We start from the raw sequence: 25,431 nt of genomic DNA on the forward strand, positions 1-25,431 counted from the left end.
GGCAGAACTGCATCTCTGCCAATACTGATGAACGCCTGGTATCGCACTATGTAACATTGTTCTGATCAGTAGTCAACTCTTCATTGGTTACCCCCTTAGTGCTAAATGGGTACCCAGTATGTTGCAAATTGACAAGGGGATTTCCTACATTGTGCTACTTTAAAGGTGGACCTTAACATTGCACATTACCATGTCATATTAGGCATCACATCTGGCAATAAACGAGAGCAACCAGGACACACAGTAAAACACCACAGTGATAATACTTAACTTTAATAGAACAGAAGTATTAGAGGACATCGTTCCTTTATGTAACAACAGAAGAATAACATTCTGTTAGTAAATATAAAAACCTATCTGACACTTCAAATATAAAAAATGAATTCCATTTGACATGTACAGTACACCATTGCAAGGTTATAAAAACTCTTTGTCCCTGTGCCCTGATGCTATAGTCTGCTACAACAAAACCTCTATAGAACCTCTATAGAACCTCTACAGAACCTTTACAGAAGCTCTACAAAAGCTTTATAGAACCTCTATAGAAGCTCTATAGAACCTCCAAAGAAGCTCTACAGAACCTCCAAAGAAGCTCTACTGAAGCTCTGATCTCCTGCTTTGGCAAGAGAGATGATTTTTTTAAAAGAGCATGAAACTGAGCGAAGCAAGGCCCACGAGACTCACACACACACACAAAGACACGTAAAATATTGCACTCCTCTCCTGTTAGATAGAAAACAGGTATAAAAGAAAAACAGTCCCTTGGCATTTTCTCTCTCTGGTAAAAAATAAAATCTCAGCATCTGAGAAGTGAGAAAAGTGCAGGATTTAGAAAGCCGACGAGTCCGATATCTGAGAAGGAGACAGAGGGAGAGAGAAGGCCCTAAGGAAGTGATGCCAAGAAAATAAAATCAAACTTTCGGTACACCTGCAACATCGCTTACACCCTGAAGCAACATGATCACCCACCCCCCAAAAAACAAACACACAAACAACAGAGAAAGAACATATAACCCGACATGATGACCAGTTTCACAGGATGACTAGACTCTAAATGGTGAAAGTGCAGCTGACCCCTCACACCTGTTCCTTATAAAGACGAGAGGCAGCCGAAGAAATCTGAGCATGGACCTTTTCACATGCACACAAGGACAAAGAGATAGACGCATCATGACAAACAAACGTTTCGCTGCTCTCTCAGTCACATGGTCCCCTGAGTCCAGTCTCATGGTTTGTGTTACTGACCAATGGGGAACTCTGTCCATGTTCCACTATTCCAGGCCATGTTTTTGTCACTGAGACGAGGTCATTACAGTTCAAATGAGTCACACCGGCCAACTGGGGAAAAAGCCTATGATAATTGCCCTTCATTTTCAGATATAGCAATATACTTTTTAATCAGGGGGTCTACATAAAAATTCACTGAGTAAAAATGATTTACTTTTTTTTTTCTTTTGTCCCTTCTCTTTCTGTCGCCCTGCCTTGTTTTTTCTTTATCTCTTCTTCAATTCCCCTTCAGTCTTTTTGGGGCTCTTTTCCTGTAAAGCATGTGTCTCTTTGTATCTTCCTCTGAGAAGATCAGAGGTCAGAGGTGAAAGGTCACACGGTGGAGGTGGCAGTGGGCAGGCCATGGAGGGTGGCACCACCACCAGGTGTGCCACTGATGGCGTTGAAGATGTGCAGCGAATCAGAGAGGGCGTTTTTTGCCACCCCATCCTCAACTGGAAAAATCTGAGGAAGAAAAGAGAGAGAGAGAGAAAGATAGAGACAAAAAAGGAGGGAGAGAGAGAGAGAAGGCAAGAGAGTAGAGAGCCATTAATGTGAGAGGAAAGTAATGAAGAGATGAATGAACAAAGGTGCAATGGTGAAGGTGCAATGATATAAATTAAATCTGAAGATAAATGACAACAAAAAAAACAGTTAGACTAACAGACAGACAGAGAGAGAGAGCAGAGCAGAGCACATACTGTATTTCACGCTGACACACAAAAACACAAATCAGCAGAAAAGGAGCCAAATTAAAAAAGCTCTATTACCATCCAATCTGCACAGGCAAGCCCAAGAGGAGCGAGAGAGGGAGGGAGAGACACAGCGTTATTGAGCGCAGCGTAGCACAGGCAGCCATCTTGTAGCCTACTGGCACAGTCAAGGCTGATGTCTACATGCTTCAGTGCAATTACATTAGCATACCACAGCATTCAGAACCCTTTCATACATCACTAATTAACCTCATTAACAAATTAACAAATTAACCTCAACTTTGACTTCACAACATCACACAACATCGCCAAGCAGCCAAGCACATTTAAGTGGAATCTACAGCCATAGCTTGTACATTCAGATGATACACATACAGTAGAGTAAGTGTGACATGTTGTTAGTGTTAGTTTAGTTTGAGGGTGTTAGATGAGTTAGGTGGGTGCAGAGGACAGTGTACATGCTGTCTGTGTGCAGCAGGGCTTGGGGTATGTGTACATGAAGACGAACTAAAACTAAACTCCCCCTCAAGCAAAGACCACACAGTATACCCCAACAAAGTGACAAGTTCCACAGGATGAGTAGTGATTAGTTTGAGTGGGTTTGATGAGTATCAGTTATAAAGTCTCTTGGCTGACTGACCTGTTCATGCATGATGGCCGACAGCTCTCGGGTCAGGTCCCTATAGTTGGCCTTCATCTCATCGTGGTACTCCTGCTGGTCCTCCTTGATCAGGCGCTCATTCACGCCCAGGCCTTGACCACAGGTGTCCACAAATTGCCTGGGCAAAAATATTTACATGAAATCTCAAACACTTTCACAAGGCAGGACTGGCTCTGCCCATTAACATAAGCCTGTGACAATTATGCCATCATGTGAGTTAAAAAAAAACCTCTTATCTGTCTAGTACACTGTTATACCTGAAGACCTCTTTGAGCTGTTTGACTTTATTGTCTGCGTATTTCTTCTGGCAGCCGTCATCGAGGAATGCTCTAGCGTACGCTAACGGACCCGCATTCACCTGTGTCACAAAAAGACCTAATTAACACCTCTCATTAAGAAAATGACATGAGTGCAGTATGGGAGAGAGCATGCCTGTCCGTCTGTAAGTGTGTATACATGTCTATCTGATCACCATCATGACCATCAGGATAAATAAAAAAAAATAACATAAAATGAAATCATCTTTTAAAGAGTGAGGGCCTGTCCACACTGCCAACAATAACTATACAACGATATATTTAAGTATCAATATAGGTCATTAGAACGACAACGTCAACACCGCATAGTATAATGACAACATAAAAAACAATATAGCACTTTCAGAGGGATTTGGAAAACAACAGGAACCTGACAGTCAATCAGAATACATCGAATTCTAGAAATCACATTAATGAACATGAAGGATGGAGAGACTTTGCTTAGTGTTGGTCAGTGTGGAAGTTCAAATTGTTAGTTCATAGTTATTGATGTGGATGAGTCTTAATGTATTTTTTAAGTGACAAAGGTGACGTGTGTGTGTGAGTTTTTATGAACAAACGGATAGTCCTTGTTGGGCAGTGGGTACACACACACACACATGCACACACGCACACACACACGCATGCACGCACGCGCACACACACACACACACACACACACACACACACGAGCTTCTACCTGCACACTGATGCTGCCCTGGAGCTTGAGCTGCAGGCGGATCATGTCCACCTCGCTGGTCGAGCAGAGTGCCCGCAGCTCGCCCACCTTGCCGCTCATCTCATCGATGGCCACCTCGATGGGGCTCAGGTCCGTATGGTGCTGGTACATGACCGCGATGCGCTTCTTCACGTACGGGAAACAGTGAGTGGCTGAGAGAGAAAGAGAGAGAGGAAGGATGGGGGGAGAAGACAGGAGAGTGGAAGGAGAGAGAGAAACAGTTGGACAAAGAAAGATCAAAGAGACGAGGAAGAGACACAAACTGGATGAATATACACATGGATATGGGAAACCTGCATGCACATGACATTGATGGTTTCATGTGGCCTATGAAAAGGTGATTACAAATATTGATGAGTTATAATGACTTCGTGCAAAATGTCTCATCATAAAATTAAGTTCCTTCAAGTAACTGCTGCAGTGATTTGTTTGCTTTTGCTCAATGTCCTAAAGATAAGAGACAATCAAATCATATGCAGGTTCCATAAAGTGGCACTTTAACTATGACTAATTCCCTCTCACTCCTGCCGGAGCAGAGGAATCTGCAGACGGTGTGGAGTGAGAGAAGGCTGACGGTCAGCCTTTTCGCCAGCATCAGGACGTTCAGTTTCTATCAATTCATCTGCTATCAGCAGCGGCTGTAAAAGCTGTACTTTTGGAACAGGGGTCGCCTGTAAATCAATAAAGTTAGCAGGAACAGGAAGGTGGTCTATTAGAGTTTTTTAGGGTGTGGTAGAGATGGGTGTAGAGTGTCAGAACTGTTTTATTCCAAATCTCTTACTCCCACTGATTTCCCGTCCACTAGACCCTGTCCTGTCCATTAATGGCTAAGAACCTACAATATGATTTTTGGGGGTAAGAGGGTTAAGGCTGCCAGTCTTATGACATGTCATTTTCTATATTTTTGATATGTTGCTGAGTAGATCATAAACAGCAAAGAAAAGTGATTGATAATGACTGACTGACTATTATTGTGTTACATGCTTCAAATGTAAAGCACTTTGAGCTGCATTCTGTGTATGAAAGGTGCTATACAAATAAAGCTTATTATTATTATTATGATTTTGAAAACATGGGGGATGGGAGATCACGGACGTACTGGTGAGGACGGTGCGACGCTTGCACTGCTCCTCCACGCCGCCTTGCTTCTTCCCCGACACGGTGAAGGGCGTCTCGAAGACGAAGCGGCGGATGTTGTGACTGCGCTCGAAGTCGGTGCGCCGCTCCTCCAGCTCCTTCTCCTCCAGGTACGGCGTCACGTGCGTCACCTGGATGTAGGCGAACTTGGAGTCCAGATCCTTGGGGTTTACCTGAGAGGTGATGGGTCAGTATGGGGGACAGGGGGGCATGAGGGGGAAATGGATGGTCAGACTCCTGGGGAATTCTAAACAAAACCACTCTTTCTGTGTGTATTACAGTACATGTATGTACACACACACACACACAGTTTCCATATGTGTTGAGTATCTCCAACAAAACACTCCGTGGTTTACAGTTTGTACTGTAGGTACGCTACACCTCTGGTAAAAACATGAGGAGATAAAGTGCGTTGTAAAAACAGTAGAGCGTGCAGTAGCCTCTTAGTTTGGGAGACAGACTTTACTTTATCCTGGTGACTCAGGCACTGTAAACCAAAACAGTCAAATAGACTCAAAATAATTATTTAACTCTATATAACTCATTACCATCACCTTAAATATAAATATTTGAGTTACTGGTACCCAAATCAAATAATTACAATATCTGTAGAAACTGATTGAATGAATAAACGTAAATATTTAAAGGTAAATAGTTTGAGTTTAACTTTATAGTTTGCAGTTTGCTAATGAATCCTTTGCTACTGTACCTGGGACAGACCCTTCAACTAATATCTTATAATAGATTCTCTCTCTCTCTTTATTTATCTATCTATACTGTATATCTTTATCTCTCTCTCTCCATCTCTGGGGTGTAGTGGGAGTGTGTTGTGATGTGGTCCAGGGATCAAGGACACAAGACATTACTGTACTCTTAAGAGTGTACTGATGTCTCTGCAAATTAATTGCGTGGAGCAAAAGTCAGTGGTACACCACGGTCATTGACATTGGCTTTGGGTTTTTATAGGTGAAAGGTGATGAGAAAGTCTATCAGCCTCTGACCATTGTAATTAAATCCTATCTCCTACTGTGCATGCAGGCTTCTGCTTACAGCAACAGAGCACATGTCTATGTAGTATGATGGCCTTTCTGTGCATGTGTGTATGCAGATGTGTGCATATCTGTGTATGTGTTGGTATATGTCTGTGTGTGTAGGGGGTTGGTATATGTCTGTCTGGATCACCCAGTTGGGTACTTCACATTGGTGGTGGTTAGTGAGGGTCCCTTTTCAGGGGCGCTATATTGGTGATTTGGGTGCCACTATATAAATTGAAGTTATAAAATTATTCACTATATAAATTCAAGCTGTTGTGTGTGTATGTAGGTGTGTATGTGTTGGTTTATGTCTGTGTGTGTGTGTGTGTGTGTGTGTGTGTGTGTGTGTGTGTTTGTATGTGTGTGTGTGAGTGTGTTTCACACTCACCCTCCCAGAGTCCTGGATCATTTTGACGTTGTCGGGGCCAAACTTGTCCGAGTAGAGCTTGAGTAGGCGCTGGGAGATCTCAGAGAGGGGCGTGAACTTGGGCTCCTTGTAGATGTACTCCTTCCCATCCTCGTCCTCGAAGAAGCCCTGCAGCAACACAGCCAGCACATGGGGGCTTAGCGGTGGACACTTACCCACAGACTTGAGGCCTCCACTGGGCTGAAGGCCTAAGGCCTCCGCACACAGGCTCAGACAGGAGTGTGGGGCACTGTGCTTTTCACGTTCAATTACAACACATTCCATTGTTTCAATTTCAATTTCAATTTAATTTTACTTATAGAGCACCAAAACATTACACATGTCTCATGGCGCTTTACAGACTGTTAAAACATTCAGAGAGAGCCCATGAGTAACAGGGGCGAGGAAAAACTCCCTAGAATTGGAGATACATATACTGTAGGAAGAAACCTCGAGCAATACAACCCCACACACCAGTGCCGAACTCTGTTGCCACCACAACATGTCAATTACAATTTGGTTTGGTTTTTGTCGGTGCCGCTCAGGATAATACATTGTTTATTGAACGCTTGTCAGCTAACAAATTTAGCAACAAGCAACAAGCAAAAGCACACATCAAAAGTGACAAAAAAAAATGAAGCCATGCGAAACACTATCCAAGACAAAGAGAGGGACAGCAAGACCGTCAGCCTGAGAAGGCTGACCGTCAGCCTTCTCTCACTCCACACCGTCTGCAGATTCCTCTGCTCCGGCAGGAGTGAGAGGGAATTAGTCATAGTTAAAGTGCCACTTTATGGAACCTGCATATGATTTGATTGTCTCTTATCTTTAGGACATTGATGAAATGAAAAAGAAAAACAAGTTTTCTGGTGGAGGAATGACAGAATTCCCACTCACTCAGAGAATATGAACACAGTCACTACGCGATAAAGAGGAACAGACAAACTTCCTTTTTACATAAACCTAATTACGTTTACAATTTCATTTCCCAAATGTCTCCAGACACCAGGGGTGGCTGCTATTATGGAATAGGGCAGGAGTCACAAAAGAACCAGATAACACAGGTCATCTGATACCATGGCAACACTGAGAGCATAGCACATTACTCCATTCATATGGAAGTAATGAGGAGTTACTGCTGTACAGTGAGTGCTTAGGCCGGTCCATCTGTCAGTACATGGCAGTCATTCGGCGCATTAAGAGCTGTCTATGCTCTTGGCTCACAGTGGTTCAGCACAGTGCACTAACATGCGGTAGCAAATAGTCATAAAGCTTTTCCCACAATAAAGGAAAGATACATGAAACTTTATTTTCTCTCTTTCTCTTTCTCTCTCTCTCTCTCTGTGGTGTGTGTGTGTGTGTGTGTGTGTGTGTGTGTGTGTGTGTGTGCGTGTGCCTTCACTACCTGACTAAACACAATTTAGTCACATCAAACGTCCAGATAGTGTAACTTTACTGAACCACTCTGACTAGACAATATAATAATATCAGTAACCTGTTTGATGATCAACATACAGAGGCGCAGTAACTAAAAGCTGGCAGTATTTTAGATGAATGAGATGAAGTCTTCAGTGAAAATGTGTAAACCATGAAGTGAATGTTGAAAAACTTGAAAAGTAAGTACTGTAAGTAAGTAAGTAAGTAAGTAAGTAAGTAAATTTAATTTATAAAGCACATTTAAACACAGCATAAACTGACCAAAGTGCTGTACAATGGATAACTAAAGATAAAGATGAAGAGAAATAAAACAGAAAAACACATTGGACCAATAGTCTTAAAAACATAAATAAAACATCTGGATGATAAGCTGGGTGGTGTTATGCTGCTTACTATCACCTTTTGCTGAGACGCCCCCTCAGCTTGGCTTTTTCTAATGCTGGCTAAATCTAGGATGACTTCAAATAACCATGAAATATCTGTGCCCATCTAGCTTCAGTGGGCACAACGCCAGTGCTCATGAGGCTAAATGATCGGACTATCAAACTATCCCTGCCCCTGGCGTCTCTATCCAGACACCGGTTTGTAGTTTGTAGACTGGAGTTCTATGTTAGAAAGGGAGGATGCGCGTTTAGAGCAGGTAGAAGCTTAGCAGACAGAGAGAGGCCCACAGTCCGGCAGAGAGAGAGGAGGAGAGGCAGGCAGGCAGGCAGGCACCACACTAGCACTGCACACACAATCTGAGTCAGGCAAAGCGAGCCGAGCACAGAGCACAGACTTACCGCAGCCTGACCGCAGAGAGAGACAGAGAGAGAGAGAGAGAGAGAGAGAGAGAGAAAGAGAAAGAGAGAGAGAGAGAGAGAGAGAGAGAGAGAATATGGTTAACCATTTGGGGAGTGAAGGAACATGCTTAGCCTCTACAGGTTCTTCATGCAGGAGTCAATAAAGTGCCTTGTTTTGTCGATTTGACATCTGAGGAAAGTGGCTATGGTGTTAGTGGGTATTGACATAATTTTACTGCTTTTAGATCCACAGGACAATTACAACAGCAGCTGAAAATGCCTGATGGCATTTGATGAGGCAGCTTGATGATTGATCAGTATTCTTAAGTCACATGCAGATGGATTATTTCTGTTATGCTTATGCTATGTTCTACATTAGTCAATTAGAAATGTTAGCGCACCTTTTCTAGCACTGCCTGTATGGAGGCTCAGTCAGTCTGTTGGAGTCAGTCATTTCAGTCAGTCACTAGAGACCTCTGGCCACAGACAGGGTTGATTCATAGTCTACGCAAGCTACATGGACGCAAAGGCATCAGGCTATGTGAGGAGGGTTTAACACGTACTTGCATAGCAAAATGTGCTGTACAAATTTTTGCAACACAATGCAAGCACGCGTGCCTTGTCATGCGTTTCCAATGGGGGACATTGTCTGCAAAGATTGCATAGACTACGAGAGGGCTCTTCAACACGTGCATAAGTTGTGTCCACGTAACTTACGTAGACTACGAAGTACGAACCGACCCTTAATCTCCTCAGGAGTGTCTGCTATGGAGACTTAGAATATGTGCTTTTTAGTACTCGTGTAACAAGTACTTAATAACAACCCCTCCTCTAGTTATCTAGCTTTGTATGTAATGATAGCATTCTATTAAACAGTAGCATTCATTGTCACTTTTAAGTCTCCTTTTGCACTGTATCTGTTGAATGACAGTCCATTTGTAAGTCTCTTTGGATAAAAGCGTCAGCTATATGAATGTAAACAGTGGATGTCTGTGATGGGGGATCTTGGGGCAGCACAGGTGACAGGTGACTCACCTGGCCGAAGAAGGCCACTCTGAAGTAGGTGCCCAGCAGCCTCTTGCCTGTGTGCATCACCTCCATGACTTTCGTGTAAGCCCGGTGAAGCGTGTCATACAGGTGGGCCAGTTTCTGCAGGTCAGGACCACATACATACATACACACACACACACAGAGAGAGAGAGAGAAGAAAGAAAGAGAGAGAGAGTTCACAAATACTGTATCTATCAGTAGGCTTATTTATTTTATTATGGATCAAGGCCAATAATTAATATTATTTAAAGTGAACAGATGCATTGTTATTGTGATGTAAAAGCTGGATGCTATCAGTTATTTTTCAAGACTTATAATTATATTGGAGTGTGTAGTGTGTGTGAGTGTGTGTGCACCTCAAAGTCTCTCCTCTGCTCATAGATGGGTATAATGAGTCTGTAGATGTCGGAGATGAGTTCATAACGCTCTGCCTTCCACAGACCATCAGCACACTCTTCCAGCAGCTCCATTAGCACCTCCTACACACACACACACACACACACATACACACACGTACGTGCATGCACACACACACACACACACACACACCACACACACACACACACACACACACACACACACACACACACACACACACCCAGATGGAGGAACATGACATTAGAAAAAGCAGTTGATGGCCTATCTACTAGGAAGTACAGCAGACACAGGAGATGAGCTAAAAGAGATGTTTTTCCCTCATAAACCTGATGACACTTAGAGAACATCTTTTTATGGGCAATCAGGGCCTTGCTAGATTTTACTTCCGTTACACTGAAACCATTTCAATCGGAACAGTTCCTGTTTGTATGATACTGTTAGTGTGTGTCTATAAGAGTGTGTGTGTGTATGAGAGAGATAGAGAGAGAGAGAGGGAGAGAGAGAGAGAGAGGGAGAGAGAGAGAGAGAGAGGGAAAGATAGAGAGAGATAGAGAGAGAGAAAGAGAGAGAGAGAGAGAAAGAGAATGGTCATGTGCTTGTTTGTCTGTGAGCACCTGTGTCTGTGAGCGCCAGTGTCAGTGTCTGTGTAAATGCAAGCGCTCACTGCACTGCCGAATCAAATCCCTTGATAAGAAACTCTCAAAGTTGACTGCACTTATCTAACCAGGAGATAGGACAGACTCTGCCCCCACTCTCCCCTACCAAGACCCCACACACACACACACACACACACATACACACCCTCATGCACTGAATTAATTATTATTAGAAAAGATAAGGTCATCCAGGAACATTTCTTACGAGTACAATTAAAGCTTTACTGCCTTTAATGTGGTCTTTTCAAATGCAGCACATGCCGCACCGACTTGTGGAACTCAGATTTTATAGTGCAGTATTTAGACTGCACCTGTACCTACGGGAGTGTTAAACACTAGCTCCCGAATCAATATCCCTTAAATCATTTCACAAGAGCTGGTGAATGTGTTTTTTTTTGTTTCACCTATTTTTTCATGTGCCGATTTGGAGGGACACATCCCACAAAATTCACATTTTTAATAATGGCCATGTTCATTGGCGTGTTATAATTCATGTAGAGATGTATATAATTATCAACAGAATTGTTAAATCAAATCATTAGCCATGTGTGTAGCTATCATTCAGTATGACGGCAGTCAGTATAGATAGTATAACATTACATAGACTTTATATACTATCAGTAAATTATACATACAAAGTTTATTAGCATATGAGTTCTGAAGTTTGGACTACTGTATTGTCCCAGAGCCTTCACATCCAACCACCAGAATCCCACAATGCCCAGCAAGTCTGACCTCATTGAAGTGGACGTCCTGCATGCCCACGTCCTCCATCATGGCCGCTTCCTCATCAATGTTGGGCGTGACCACGCGGAATGCGGAACATCCTTGCCGGAACATTCCTGCCCAAGTCACGGGAGAGACCATCAGTGGTAAGTGACAGGTGATGCTGTGATAAGTGTTATCAGAGCCAGGTACACCACATATGGATCATGTGCAATGACAGGGATGGTGGTGGTGTAGAGGAACTTGGCTTTCAAGTAGAGGCCAGAAAGTTGTGAATTTGATTCCCAACTGCCTCTCCTGCCCACCCCTGAGCAAGGCACCTAAACCTAAGTTGCCACAGGGAGACTGTCCCTGTATTTGGTCTCTGTAAGGTGCTCTGTATAAGGGCCCGGATATGGTAATAATAATAACAACAATGATAATTGTAAAGGACCACTTTACGCAGTTTTAATGTATGCTGATGATTTGATGAAATAAGTATGGGTTGGGATATTGGTAAAACATTTGTGTAAATGTTTGTAACTCATTCACAAATAATGATATATTTTGTATGTGCTTTAATGTCATTTGTATGTGATTGTCTGACCGGACATTCTGTGCACCTGTAATGTTGAAATTTGTTCCATTGGTGGCACCGTAGTTTGCACAAGGGAATGTTTTCAATACAGTTTTCATGGTGCTATTAGTCCAGTCATTTTAGGTTGAACAAATTGCAACAGAAGAAAACTTAACTGATTTTGTATCCTCAATATGTCCTGAGTAAGTGGAAAAAAGCCCCGAAGAATCCCAATAGGGGAAAGTTTTGAAAAAGACCCAAATATACCCTATTCTTGCGCCTATTCAATACTTTTCTTATGCAAATGGGGGGAAAAAAATTACATTCACATATCACCATGAATATTATTACCATCACAAACAAAAAATGTATTACAAGTTTTTTGAAATTGTTTGTTAATATGGGCAAACAGGGCATAATGTACATATAGCTAATTTGCATAAATACTACAACGGAGCTAATAGTCCAGGCAAAGTAAGGTCTGACCCAAAACTAATTGCAACAGAATTTATTTTCACATTTTTATTTTTCAATTGGTGATCTAAACACCGATCGTGTTAGCCCAATAAGACAGGACATGACTATCAACACAAGACACATCGGCACAGATTACATGTATTGATCAGTCCAGTGTTTTACATTTTGCATTAATTTTGCAATGCTCTTGAGGGAGAATGTTGTGCTTGGCGCGTATATCTTCAGTGCACATCTCATGCACTGTCTCTCCTGCACGCTTCGGGAGAGCCACACTGGGCCAACTTGAACATGAGTACAGGGCTGTGCCTCTGCTCCAGGGCCTCAAGGTTAGGGTGTTGATGACAATATAATGAGGGGAGGTTCTCTCTGATAACATTCCCATGATAGGAGAGGCGTGGTTGGGGTCATCAGTAGGACTACAGCCTCCCTCCCTCCCTCCCTCCCTCTCTCTCTCCTCTTCCCCTCCCACAGGTCACAGGCACGGGCCGACGGTCACTCACATTGCATAACATGTGACTGCCGCAGATTCCAGAGTGCTGGAGAGCCTATGTGCGGTCTTATCAGAATTCGCAGAGAATTCCACATGGGAGCTCAGAAGCGACCCTTGGACGTGTGGACAGAGGCGATGTTGGGGGCAAACGCGCATGTTTGTGTGTGCATGTTGCATGTGCGGGACTCCTTATATGATGTTTAGAGTGGTGTACACAAATAGATGAAATGCTCATTGCCAGTGTTTCTGTTAAGATAAAGTGCATCCTATCATATAACTAAAATGTGGATTTATGGAACAAATAAATAAAAAAAAACGCATACAAACACCTGATGAATTCAACTCACTTTTTTTTAGATAACTCTTCAAACTCTCATACTGTAAGTTCGATAAAACTATTTCTTCCTTTGCCTGACACTAGGGTAGCTATGCTGCTGAATTACTGCAATGGTGCCCAATTCTTCTGGATGAGGTACTGTACATTTAGGCTCATATTGAGGTGTTTAACAATCTGCTTTGTTTGTGTCCTCTCTGGCATCAGTGAGAGACAGGAACCTAAGAGGATGGATGTGTGATGGCCATCTGGTCATCTGGTGAAGTACATCCCAAACAATTGACTGTAAACAACAGGATATTGCCTATAGACATAGAAAATTAAATTTCCATGGACTCACGCATGTGTACAGATAATGACATCAGTGTATAAATGATTGTGTGAGGCAGAGCTGTAGACACAGTGAAGACAGCTCTTGTGCCCCCATGTGGACCACAGGTGTAACTGCACTAAGTCTGAAAGAGAAGGCCTGGGACTCACCTTTTCTTCTCAGGTATTCTGCCACCAGCGCAGCGACATGCACATAACACATAGCCGCCTGAGGACCAAACACAAAAGCGTAGTTAGAGATAGAACAGATAGAGTTGTTGTGAAGTCAAGTGCTCTTCATCAACTTGTAGTAAATTTCATTGAGATATGACTTGGACCAGGTATGCTGAAATGTTGCTTTCATGATAACTGGGAGCATATACAAAAATGCACAAACATTAATAAAATTGTGCTTCTCTGGAGTACACAAAGACTTCTGTTTGATTAACTGGCAGACTAAATGAGTGAATGACTGACGAGAGTGAGAGACACTACGTTTAGCCAATAAAGTAGAGCTATACTGAGGTTTAATTGGCCAATGAATCATCTAACAACCTGATACACAAAAAACACCTTAGCAACCCAGGTGAAAGACCTTGAAGTCTTTGACCTCTGACCCTGGCATGACCCCTGACCCCTGACCCCTTTGACCTCTGACAGGTCTCCGTTCTTGACGTGGATGCGGGCCATGCTGTCCAGCCAGGTCTTGCGCAGCTCCGGGGTGCTGGTGTAGGACTTGGCCAGGCTGTACTGCAGGTCCACCAGCATCTCGGGGTCGTTCTCGTGCTCCTTCATCTGCTCCGTGGCCATCAGCACCGTACGGATCCGCTTGGTCAGGTCCTTCACGTCTGATGGGAACGCTGTGTGCTGTGGGGGGGTAGACATAGATACATATCCACTCAGCGATATGAGTTGCATTAAAAAAATAAGCTCCATCATTTGTCAATTTTGCTGAATAGAATGCTAGAGGACAAAAGATAGAGGACCTAAGGACAAAAGCATTCACAAACAGGTGTCAAGGTTTGAACAGATCTGTTGTAAGTGTTTGGAACAGGAATGTGAACTGTAAGTGCATGCTGTGTGTGATGTCTGTATGCTACTGAGACCCCCTGAATTTCCCCTTGGGGATCAATAAAGTATCTATCTATCTATCTCTATCTATCTAACTACTCCAAGGGACGGCTATTCTTTTTTTTTTGTATTGGTGGGTAACAACATATATGAGGGACGGCTATACTTGAATGAAACGATTGTGTTTCAAGTACCCTGACATACTCATCCTCCCATCTAGCTATTCCTTCTTCACTCTCGACTCAGAAACAGATATGGCTTCTCTCACCTTGATGGTCTTGTCACTGTTGGCACAGTTGTTGATGATGGAGAGGGACTGCTGGAAGCGTGTTCCTCCGATCCCGATGACATCAGCGATCAGCTGACTCACTGCTATGACCACCTGCAGGGACGCGAGTCAGAGGGAACAGCTTCAGCACAATGAAGAGGAACAATGAGACACTCTGAAAACCAGATCAGTTTAGTATATGTACTGTATAGAAACTCATTTGAACTCATGTAAGTCCAAAACAACTTGTGTAGCATGAAAAGCATGTGAATACATCTCAAAATATATTAAGCAATTTTAGAGCCCAAAGTACAAACAATACAGAGTTGTGGATGGCAGCAGCCACGGGTCACAACCTCACCTATCACCATAACCCATTCAGCAACATGACCCATGACCCACTCATTGCTCAAAATACTCAGTAACACTCAGGAACATGACCCAGCACTCATTGCTCAAAATACTCAGTAACACTCATGAGTCATCAGGAACACGGCCTAATTGCCTTCATCAGCTTAACTCACCTGCAGGTGTGTGCGGACAAAGGACTTCCTGCCAGTGTAGTCAAAGTTGCTCTTCATGAGGAAGTAGAGCAGGTGGGCGGCATCGCTGCGGATGGAGCTCAGCTTGGAGTTGCAGCACTTCAGGATCTCATAGCAGAACCATGCACACATGTCCGCCCGCCCGTCAAAGAATGTGCACGGAAACTGGGAAAGGCCGGGGTGAGGGGGAAAGGCATTATGGGTAAAGGGGAAAGAGTGGGGTGGGAACAACATGACATGACACGAGCAAATTAAACACTTTTAGCTAGGGTAAAAAAAAATATATAAAAAAGTATAGTGGTTATGGTTATGGCTATGGAATTTAGCAGATGCTTTTGTCCAAAGCGACTAAAATAATATGAACATTACAATAGTTAAAATGAACAGTGAACAGTTTTAAAATGGTTAAGCCTGCATTAAACAAATTAGTAATAATAACACATTAATATGAGTATTATTGTTTTATTTCTTCATATGTAGACATTTTGCATTGTATTATTATTGCACTATTGTTGTTATCATTGTTATTTTATTATTTGTAAATCACTCTGGGTCAACCCTATTGCATTAAAGGATAATTCCGGTGTGATTTTGACCTAAAGTGTGTTGAAACATGATACTGTAAGACGGTTAGAAATTATATATATAACCTCGGAAACATAGAGACATCGAGCTATATCCTCACTGTGTGGACAAATAGGTTGAAGAGTTAAATGGCAATGATATTATTACATACTCGTTAATCTGACTCCATTTGATTCATAATTTGTATCACCAATCAATTACCAAGTATTACTATTACTAGTTACAATTACTAGTTTATCAGCTATGGAGGAGAATGGCATGGCACATGGCACGAGAATTGAAGTTATCCGATTGGTAGGCAAATGAACAATTTATTAGGTAAATGTAACCAATATCACTTTAGTTGGATGTACAAGTAAACTCACATGGTCTACTGTAACAATGTAGCAACCAAAGGAACACAGGAAGCTTATCAAAACACAGAGATAAACTTTTTAACAAACAAAACACAGAGATAAACCAGTTAACAAGTTATGAACTTACAGATACACCAGATAAAACAATACAAATCCAAAAATAGAGGAAAGGAAGAGAGAGAAAGAGAGAGAGAGAGAGAGGGGGGGGTAGGGGGAAAGGAAGAGTGAGAGAGAGGCAGAAGACCAAGCCACAAGGGCCTGGCTCAAGAGGAGAGTGGAGATGGAGATGGAAAAGGAGAAAGAAGAGCCCGCGGAGGACAAGAGCCTCCAGTTTTATCATTCACTTGGGCCACCCCCGACTCATCAGAGCCTTTGTTGTCTGAGGTGGATGGGTGTGGCCCAGGCTCTGTAAATAAGTTTATTGCTGGATTCCATGCATTTCCACTGAATTATTTTTGGAATCTGATCCCTTATCATACCTGTTCGTTCGTACTCGTCGCTCGACTTATCGTGACTAAATTCAAGATGGCGTCGAACTGTAAAATTCCTTAAGGTACTGTCTGTATAAATCGTCTTGTAAATAAACTACCAGTGCTTTTTCAAAGTTCTCTATGTCTCGTTTTAAATGTCAAGGCCCTCGGAAGTCTACCAATGAAGTATGGAGCTACTTTGAGCCTCGTAAATGGTGTAAAACAGTGATTTATTTGCATGGCTAGGCCGATGCCCGAGGCACCACAACGAAACACTGTGTTGGTAGCATTGGCTAACTAAGCCAGATTTCTGAGTGCAGGGGACAAGCCGAGGTGAGCTATGAGACATACGTTCACACTCGGTATCATGTTTCAACACACTTTAGGTCAATATCACACCGGAATTCTACTTTAAATGTGCAAACTAAATGCAATTAAATTAAATTGGAATAACTTGACTTGACAAAAATAAATCTTGAAGTGTTCTAGAACTCTACCGACATCACTATTTTGAATATTCTGAACATTCTAAGCAAAGATTCTAGAACAGAGCTTCAACAATCATTGATTCTAAGTAGCGCAAAGTAGAATACTGAGGTAGAACACTGCATCAGTTTGACCTGGCTGCACCAGAGATAACATTGAGAGAGAGCTTTCTGCTGGCGATTCTGCACTTATTCATTAATCATCTGTTTTCATAATTGTTTGATATTGTTAATCCAGTATTTCCTCATCTATTACTACAAAAGGGTTGAAAAACAGACTATTTTAAACATCTTTAGACCAAATAGAGGCCTATTTGAAGATGGAGGTGAGAGGAGAGCGTGGCTGCTTCATGGAAGCCATGAGAGCCATCTTCAATACCATCCGAGACCGGCTCAGACCAAGGAGGGCACGACAGAGGACAAAGAATTATAGAATCTGTCGCAACTCTGCCATGGCCATGACCAAGTCAGAGAAAAAGACTGACCCGAAGAAACATCTGTCATCTGGGCTGAACACCAGGTTGACCAAGAGAAACCACTCAGCTGAAACCGCTAACATGGACACTGCTGGAAGAAGGATGCAGGAAGATGGAGCTCCTGGAGAACTTAAGGAAAGACTGAAGTCTTCTCTGCGGGCTGTTCAAATGAGGCGCAAGCCACACTGGGTGCTCCAGAGAGGCTGGGGACAAAACAAGATGGAGGACACTCAGGCCGGAGAGGATCTTCAGCCTACTGAACCAGCCAGTGAAAAGGCCAATATGGAGGATACTCTGCTTGAGGAGAATCTTCAGCCTGCTGAACCAGCCAGTGAGAAGGCAAAAATGGAGGATCTTCAGCCTGCTGAACCAGCAAGTAAGAAAGCAAATAGCAGACCTGAAACTACAAACATATATGCCCACAGTTTAGCTTTCATGGGCATAGTATTATTGATCATAAACTGCTTCTTCATGCCCACAGTTAACCTTTTTCCATTTTTTTTCTAACAGGCTGGGTTGTGGCCAATGGCCAGATGTGGCAGGAAATAACCGAGCAAGATGGTCCTGTGCTTTGCAGCAACATGCCCATCAAATACTGTAAGTAAATGTTTTTAGTTATTCCGTTATTGGTTATATTTTCAGTGGAGATATTCATTTAAGTTGTCTTGTAGTGTAGGACTACATTCAATCCATATGCAGGAAACTGGCACTTTGGTCATCTGCCACTGTTAATACATGTCCTTAAATTGATACTGATGTTGATATTGAGACAATGAGTCAATGTTGAATGTCGCTGCCTGTCTGACTCAAATGTTGCTGTTGTCGTTGTTGTTGATGTTGTCACAGCCGGCTCTGGCTCTAGCTGCCATTTCCCGGCTGAATGGGCCCTTGACCACCTGATGGAGGAGCAGAGGTCATCAGAGAACAAGGATGGACCAGTCAGTGAGAGGGCAAACATGGAGGAGACTGAGGCCGGAGAGGATGTGCAGCCTGGTGAACCAGCAAGTAAGAATGCAAATAGCATAGACCTCAAACTGCTAACTTATGCCTAGAGTTGAACTTTTGTGGGAATAGCATAGATAGGCCATAAACTGTTTATTCATGTCCACAGTCAACCTTTTTCCTTTTTTTTCTAACAGGCTGGGTTGTGGCCTATGGCCAGATGTGGCAGGAAATAACCGAGCAAGATGGTCCTGTGCTTTGCAGCAACATGCCCATCATATACTGTAAGTAAAACGTTATACCAAGTACAACTATATTTTCAATGGAGATCTTCATCGAAGTTATCTTGTAGTGTAGAACTAGGCTTAACCCATGTACAGGAAACGAGCACTTTGGTCATCCGCCATTGTTATTACAGTAAGCGTCCTTAAATTGCGTAAATTGATGCTGATATTGAGAAAATATGTTGAATGTTGCTGCATGTCTGACTCATATCTTTAATCAATATCTTGTTAATGCTCCAGGGTGACTGGGCTGTGTGAACGTGGACAGGTGTGTAGAGCATGGGGAGCAGGACAGGCCTTACATCATTGTGGACAGCTAAGAAACATCTACCGCCAAGCAACATTTACGGTCCTTCAACTGTTCAGATGCCTTTCAACCTTGACCTACATTTACATTATTTTACATACTTACTACATTATTATCATTAACACCGTTACGATGTATTACACTGATATCTCATTAAGATTCTACATCAAATAAATACATTTACATACAGATTAAACTTCAAGTGTGTGTGCATGTGTGTGTGTTTGCGTCTATGAAAGCATAAAATAGAACTGAACTCAGGAGTAGTTACTTTCTGATTTGCTTCTGCAGCTATACTGTAGGTGCTGCTTGCCAAATCCAGGCAATAATAAAGACAAAAAAACTACATATTAGTGGTAGTCAATATGGTGGATAAGAGAAAAATAAGAGAAAATACATTTAAGACTTCATGACTCTACAGTATGTCACAAGGAAGAGCATTGGACCTGTCTATTATGTTTAGGAAGTTGGTTTAAAACCTAGCAGTCAGAAGATGTGCGTTGTGCAGCAAACTGTTATCTGAAGTTATTGCATTGCTGTAGCCCTACCCTACCATGTGTGTTACACTGCTGAATGCCTACCCTATCATCTGTTTTTGCGATGCACCTCCCTGTGCAGTAACAGCAGTTTAAAAATGGCTTCATTGTCAGCCTTTCTGGACTGCATGCAAATTGCATTTAAACATGTGAATAGAAACAATTATATTATCATTAATTATGTATTATTTATATTATAAACTGTCTTTGTCATGACAATTTATGTTACTTTACACTACTGATAGCATGTGAAAATGTTGAAAAGATATGTACAGAATATTAGTTCTTAATTTTTCTCACACATAAATAACTACCTTGTAGATGAAGGTGCGCAGCGAGGTGAAGACCTGCTTGAGCGCAATCTCTGATTGGGCGATCTGCAGGAAGCACAAGTGCACCTGGAACACCTTCTTCATCAGGGGGTTGTGTCCCAGGTCCGCACACAGCTGGGTCTGAGAGGGGAGGATGGGGAGGAAGACACACACACACACACACACACACACACACACACACACACACACACACACACACACACACACAAGAAATGCAATGGAATAGACGTTAAGTAGCTACACAAGGAGAAAACATATCAATCCTGTTGGGCCATCTTTGAGGACACCATCCTAAATCACCCCAAGCCATCATAAAATGCACTACTAAAATGATTCTCAACATCCTGGCTCCTGCTAATTTGGTAACTTCTGACTTACAGACACACTACAATATACCACGAAATCAGATACAATCATCATACCACAAAAATCTCATACCGTTGCAACCCTACTAATAACGTCAAATGGACACAGACATACTGGTTGTGCTGTGCTGTTTTGGGCGAGACTCTCGGGAACAGTTCCAGTGAGTTGAACGTTACCTTGAAGCCCATGATGAAAACACTTAGTGTGTCCAGTACGGTCAGGCACACCTCGGTGGACACGTTGGCCTCCAGCACCGACTGGTCCGCGTCTCCGTGGGAGTACACTGGGAAGATGAGCAGAACACAAGATCATTATACGCACAGTCACATAATCAACCAGGAGGTCTGCTATCTCATTCTATAGATCTAAGTATATATACTCTTTTGATCCCGTGAGGGAAATTCTATCCATAACCAACCGGGAGATCTGCTATCTCCTATCGATCTATACATAATCAACCAGGAGATCTGCTATCAGCTCCTATAGATCTATACATTCAGCAGATTATTCTGAACTTCATTAGATGATGATGTTGACCCATCTATCTAGTTGACCATTACTACCATATCTGTATCTCATTATACAATATCTCTCTCACTTATACACTATATCTAACTCTAAATGACTTTAATCAACCAGAAGATCAGCAATCTGTTCCTGCAGATATGTACATATAGCAAATAAAAATGTTTTATTTTAGGCTTCATTAAATAATGTTGATGAATCTTCTAAAATACAGAACATGAATAAACGCTACTCATTAGCATTGCATCTGTATCTATTTTTTATAGCATACCTATATCTCACTCCCTCACTTTTACTATACAGTATTGACAACAGCTTGTTAATATAGTTTGTTAAAATATGTTATAGCTTAATGCTATGGCAAAGTCAAACATAACATAGGGAGGGGAGGATTTAGTAATGTTATGTACTCAACAAAAAGCATATTACTCCAGCTGTAACATATTCATTAATGAATAGTAAATTACTTAATCTATAACATATCACTTAATAGTATATACTGTATATACAGATGTAACGTAAAATATTTAAGAATAAGTTCATCACTGTGTTCCATGTGCACATCATGATGTGTAAATAGTCTGTGGAGGAGGAGGTTGTGTAACAGTGCAGTGGATGAGAAGGAGAACAAGAGAAAAAAAATCTGATTCAGATTTCAAAAATTCAGTAGGGAAAAAAAGTAGGGACGGAGGAGTAAAGGGGTCCCATGTTGGACTGATTCACCATGATTATTAATTATAAATATTAATATTTAGTTTTAAAAAAAACAAGCCAACTTGACAAAGACAAAAGGACATTTCAAAAGAGGAAAATGAAATGTGGCTATCAACCTGAAACATTCTTACCATTGTTTACAGAAATCCCAAGAACATTTGAGATCTTTCTTATACTAAAACAACACAAAACAACACAAAAAGAGAAAAATAACTTCACTGACTACAGGCAATCTCAACAGCCACTAGCTATAACCACAGCACTCTACCATGACAACTCATATTCATAGCACCATCTTGTTTCTGATCATGTTATCCCTTAAATACATTGCTCAGCCAAAATACTAGACACGTAACACTGAAGTGGACAAAATATAGTAGTTTTCAAACACTTAGTTACTAGACACAACCAAAGACACACAGTATTTCTTGGTGTATTAGCCACACACATACACACCCACACTAATACACATGCGCACGCACACACACACACACACACACAGACAAATGTTCTAAATACTGCATGTCTCAAGTCTCGAAGGCCTCTTCTTACCCATAATGCACCACTGTGTCGAGAAGGCTGAGCAGCCATGTCGGCAAACACAGTGAAGAAGAAAATGAGGCTGATGATGTTGGAGGAAAGACAAGCGCTGAAGAAAAAAGCGTGCAGCTAAATTCCCTGGGAGCATGGGTTCAAAGGAGAGTGACAGAGTGATGTGTGTGTGTGTGTGTGTGTGTGTGTGTGTGTGTGTGTGTGTGTGTGTGTGTGTGTGTGTGTGTGTGTGTGTGTGTGTGAGAGTGTTTGAAAGAAAGAGAAAGAAAGACATTGACAGACAGTCGGTGTGTGTACATGTGTGTGTGTGTGTGTGTGTGTGTGTGTGCATGTGTAGTGATGGTGCTTACTGTTGTTAAATGTGTGTGAGTTTTCCAGGCTGCCCAGCTGGTGGAGGCGTGTGTGCAGTGCCCCCGTTCTGTTGCGAGAAACAGGCAGAGTCAGAGACTTCCTGTCCACAGACGCACAGCCCACCCCTTCCTGGTTCCTGAGGAGGAGAGAAAAGAGAGGACACTGTCAATCAATGGCTACATGGATTGTCAATCAACTCATAAGCCAATCAGCATGCTTATCAAACTTGACAATCCATATCCAAACCCATTACCACACACACAGACACAGAAGGCCCTAATTTAAATGGCGGGCAAAGTCTAAAGTCTAACCAAAGCAAATTCAATAACTATACAAAACCTATTTAGTACTGTAAGTCACTGTAATACTCCCACACGCCACACAAAAGCTTTAGTTCATGCACAAGACACTTTGCTCACTGCATGACTTAATCCTTTGCCCAGTATTTAAATTAGGGTCTAGAATGTGCATGAGAATTCATCACTGCTGAAATCACGCCGATCACAAAAAACAGAATGACCTACAGGTACGTCATGATGCTTCACTGTACAGCAAGACTGGTGCGGATACTGACAGACTCTTCAAGCCCTTCAGTACATTGTTGTAGTATTCGATTAGTGTACAGGTGCATGATGGGAATGTATGAGTGAGGGCTTCAGAGTAATGAGAGAATAATGAGCAACCAAATCCAAGCTTTCTAGTCATGCAAAATCTCACACAGGGTGGCGAAAAGCAAGCAAGCACACAATCAAGTAAAAGAAACAAATATATGTCAATATTTTTTTATGCTTGTGTGTGTGTGTGTGTGTGTGTGTGTGTGTGAGAGAGAGAGTTTGTGTTTGTGTGTGTGTGAGTTTGCCACCACAGCATGCAACCAAGCCACGAAGAGGTGATAAAAATAAGTGTGTGAGGAAGCCAGAGGGGGGCAGCAGTGTTGAGCAGCTCTTACCCACAGAGGAGGGGCGACCAGGAGGGGCAGCTACTGTCAACTACATTACACTCGCCAGCCAATCAGCCAAAAGAAACAGAGAGTGAGGGAACTAGAGAACTCAGCACTGTGTATGTAGGTATGTGTGTGTGTGTGTGTGTATGGTAGGATTATGTGCATTCCTGACTCTTCTTCTTTATACAGACATAGTACGTGTGTAGTTGCTTCTTCAAAATAGTTTTGTTTGTGAGGTTGTTTGTGTGTTTGTTTGTATACTGATAACTTACGATTTGAAAAAGTTGGATAGATGAAGCTAACTGATTGAGGTAGTATGTAGTTTGTTAGTCTATGCATATGTTTAACAAATGATGATGGATTTCACAGTATCTCAATGTCTAGAAGGACATTACTGGATGACTTTACCTGGCGATGAATCTCTTTCCCATGTATCTGAATTGATGGAGACACACCCTTGGAGAGAAAACAGAACATATGAACAGGGGAACAGAGTGACAGAGAGAAAGAGAGAATCAGGAGAAAGAAAATCTGTATTTACTTTGATGCTACAGTCTAGGTAGGTACTACTGACTGAGTGTGAGATAGAGAAAAATAGAGAGAGAGAGAGAGAGAGAGAGAGAGAGAGAGAGAGAGAGAGAGAGAGAAAGTGTGTTTGTGTGTGTATGCTAACTATATGTCTGAACAGACACTCACTCTAACAGTGTGAAGAAGTCCATGAGCTCAGAGGGTGAGGCCTTGTTCCAGTATGTAAACAGAGCATCTACAGAAGAGAGATATCAGTTTCAGTCAACCACTGTGTGTGTGTGTGTGTGTGTGTGTGTGTGTGTGTGTGTGTGTGTGTGTGTCCAGGGCTGTAATGGAGCCTAAACGCAAGTAAAGACAGTTTAACCATCTGAAATTTCAGAAACAGTTTAGCTGCCTCTAATTAGAGTTTATTCACCTTTCAAAGTGTGTATATCTGTGAGTGTGTATGTGTGTGTGTGTGTGTGTGTGTGTGTGTGTGTGCATGAGTCTGTCTCTGTGTGTGTGTGGAGGAGGGGCTCACCCTCTGACATGCTCTTGAGTACATTCAGGAAGCACATGAGCAGGTTCTTGATCTCGTCCCGCTCCAGTTTATCACAGCGCAACAGTGAGCTCCCCAGAGCAGAGGCTGACTGTGTCTAAACACACACACACACACACACAAACACACACACACACACACACACACACAAACATCAAAGTGCATATCTATAAAGTACACCTCTGCCATATACCTCTAGTGTCAAACATACACCTGAATAAACACACACCACCCTCACACCTACTTTTCTCCTTCAGGAAAGGAGACGTTCTAGCTGGATAAACACTGCAAATCCACATCAAATATCCCGCTAGGCAGAGAGACCTCCAGGAGGCCGAGTATGAGAAAAACAGAGTGTGGGAACAGGTGTATCTCAGGTAAGCTCTCTCATCTCTATAAGCTCCAGGTGAGAACGTGTGGAAGGTCAAGAGCACAAAGGGGAGAGAAGAGAAGCTCCGGCGCAGGTCCAGTTTGAATTTGTTTTTAAGTTTGAGTTTTATTTTCTCTCTGAGTTTCCCACTGAATGAATTCGATCACTGAAAGTTCTGCCTTTTAGGTGTGGATCACACTGACCAGCGGAAAGTTTGCTATGGTTGGCCAGCAGAGCGGTCGGCACCGCTAGAATTACACTGTTGATATGGGAGCTATTGGGAGTATTGAACTTGGTCGAAATTGCAGAACATAACTCCCCACTCTAAATAAATAGATAAATAAATAAATATAAATATCAGCTTACTGCAATGTATCCTGAGACTTTTCAGACATTCTGACCAATCAAAGCAGTAATATTTTTTATATGGGTGGGACATTTCT

General features: G+C 42.3%; 2 protein-coding genes across 10 annotated transcripts in view; one reads left to right on the forward strand and one right to left on the reverse strand.

Moving 5' to 3' along the window:
- Positions 1-257: 257 nt before the first annotated feature.
- Positions 258-25,431, reverse strand: part of dock9b (dedicator of cytokinesis 9b) — a 121,881-nt gene continuing 96,707 nt past the window's right edge. For 4 of the 9 annotated variants that reach the window (XM_048268652.1, XM_048268650.1, XM_048268655.1 and 1 more), the window contains 20 exons: positions 24,601-24,715; positions 24,249-24,315; positions 23,961-24,008; positions 22,609-22,745; positions 20,644-20,750; positions 20,084-20,221; positions 15,311-15,493; positions 14,787-14,900; positions 14,099-14,314; positions 13,619-13,676; positions 11,291-11,397; positions 9,878-10,000; positions 9,507-9,620; positions 8,472-8,477; positions 6,235-6,381; positions 4,775-4,985; positions 3,637-3,827; positions 2,898-2,998; positions 2,620-2,758; positions 258-1,731 (listed from right to left, as the gene is read on the reverse strand). In XM_048268652.1, coding sequence (XP_048124609.1) covers positions 1,600-1,731; positions 2,620-2,758; positions 2,898-2,998; positions 3,637-3,827; positions 4,775-4,985; positions 6,235-6,381; positions 8,472-8,477; positions 9,507-9,620; positions 9,878-10,000; positions 11,291-11,397; positions 13,619-13,676; positions 14,099-14,314; positions 14,787-14,900; positions 15,311-15,493; positions 20,084-20,221; positions 20,644-20,750; positions 22,609-22,745; positions 23,961-24,008; positions 24,249-24,315; positions 24,601-24,715 — 2,454 coding nt within the window. In that variant the 3' untranslated portion in view covers positions 258-1,599. Of the gene's footprint in view, positions 1,732-2,036; positions 2,045-2,619; positions 2,759-2,897; positions 2,999-3,636; positions 3,828-4,774; positions 4,986-6,234; positions 6,382-8,471; positions 8,478-9,506; positions 9,621-9,877; positions 10,001-11,290; positions 11,398-13,618; positions 13,677-14,098; positions 14,315-14,786; positions 14,901-15,310; positions 15,494-20,083; positions 20,222-20,643; positions 20,751-22,608; positions 22,746-23,960; positions 24,009-24,248; positions 24,316-24,600; positions 24,716-25,431 lie in introns of all 9 variants that reach the window. The other 5 variants (XM_048268658.1, XM_048268653.1, XM_048268657.1 and 2 more) reach the window with 3 other exon arrangements.
- Positions 17,267-19,258, forward strand: LOC125310883. Its single transcript, XM_048268662.1, has 5 exons — positions 17,267-18,076; positions 18,211-18,297; positions 18,547-18,705; positions 18,840-18,926; positions 19,167-19,258. Exons 1-5 carry the CDS (start codon positions 17,545-17,547, stop codon positions 19,169-19,171), a joined length of 870 nt encoding a protein of 289 aa, XP_048124619.1. The 5' UTR covers positions 17,267-17,544; the 3' UTR covers positions 19,172-19,258.

Source organism: Alosa alosa, chromosome 17 (assembly GCF_017589495.1).
Source record: "Alosa alosa isolate M-15738 ecotype Scorff River chromosome 17, AALO_Geno_1.1, whole genome shotgun sequence".
Classification (NCBI taxonomy): domain Eukaryota; kingdom Metazoa; phylum Chordata; class Actinopteri; order Clupeiformes; family Clupeidae; genus Alosa; species Alosa alosa.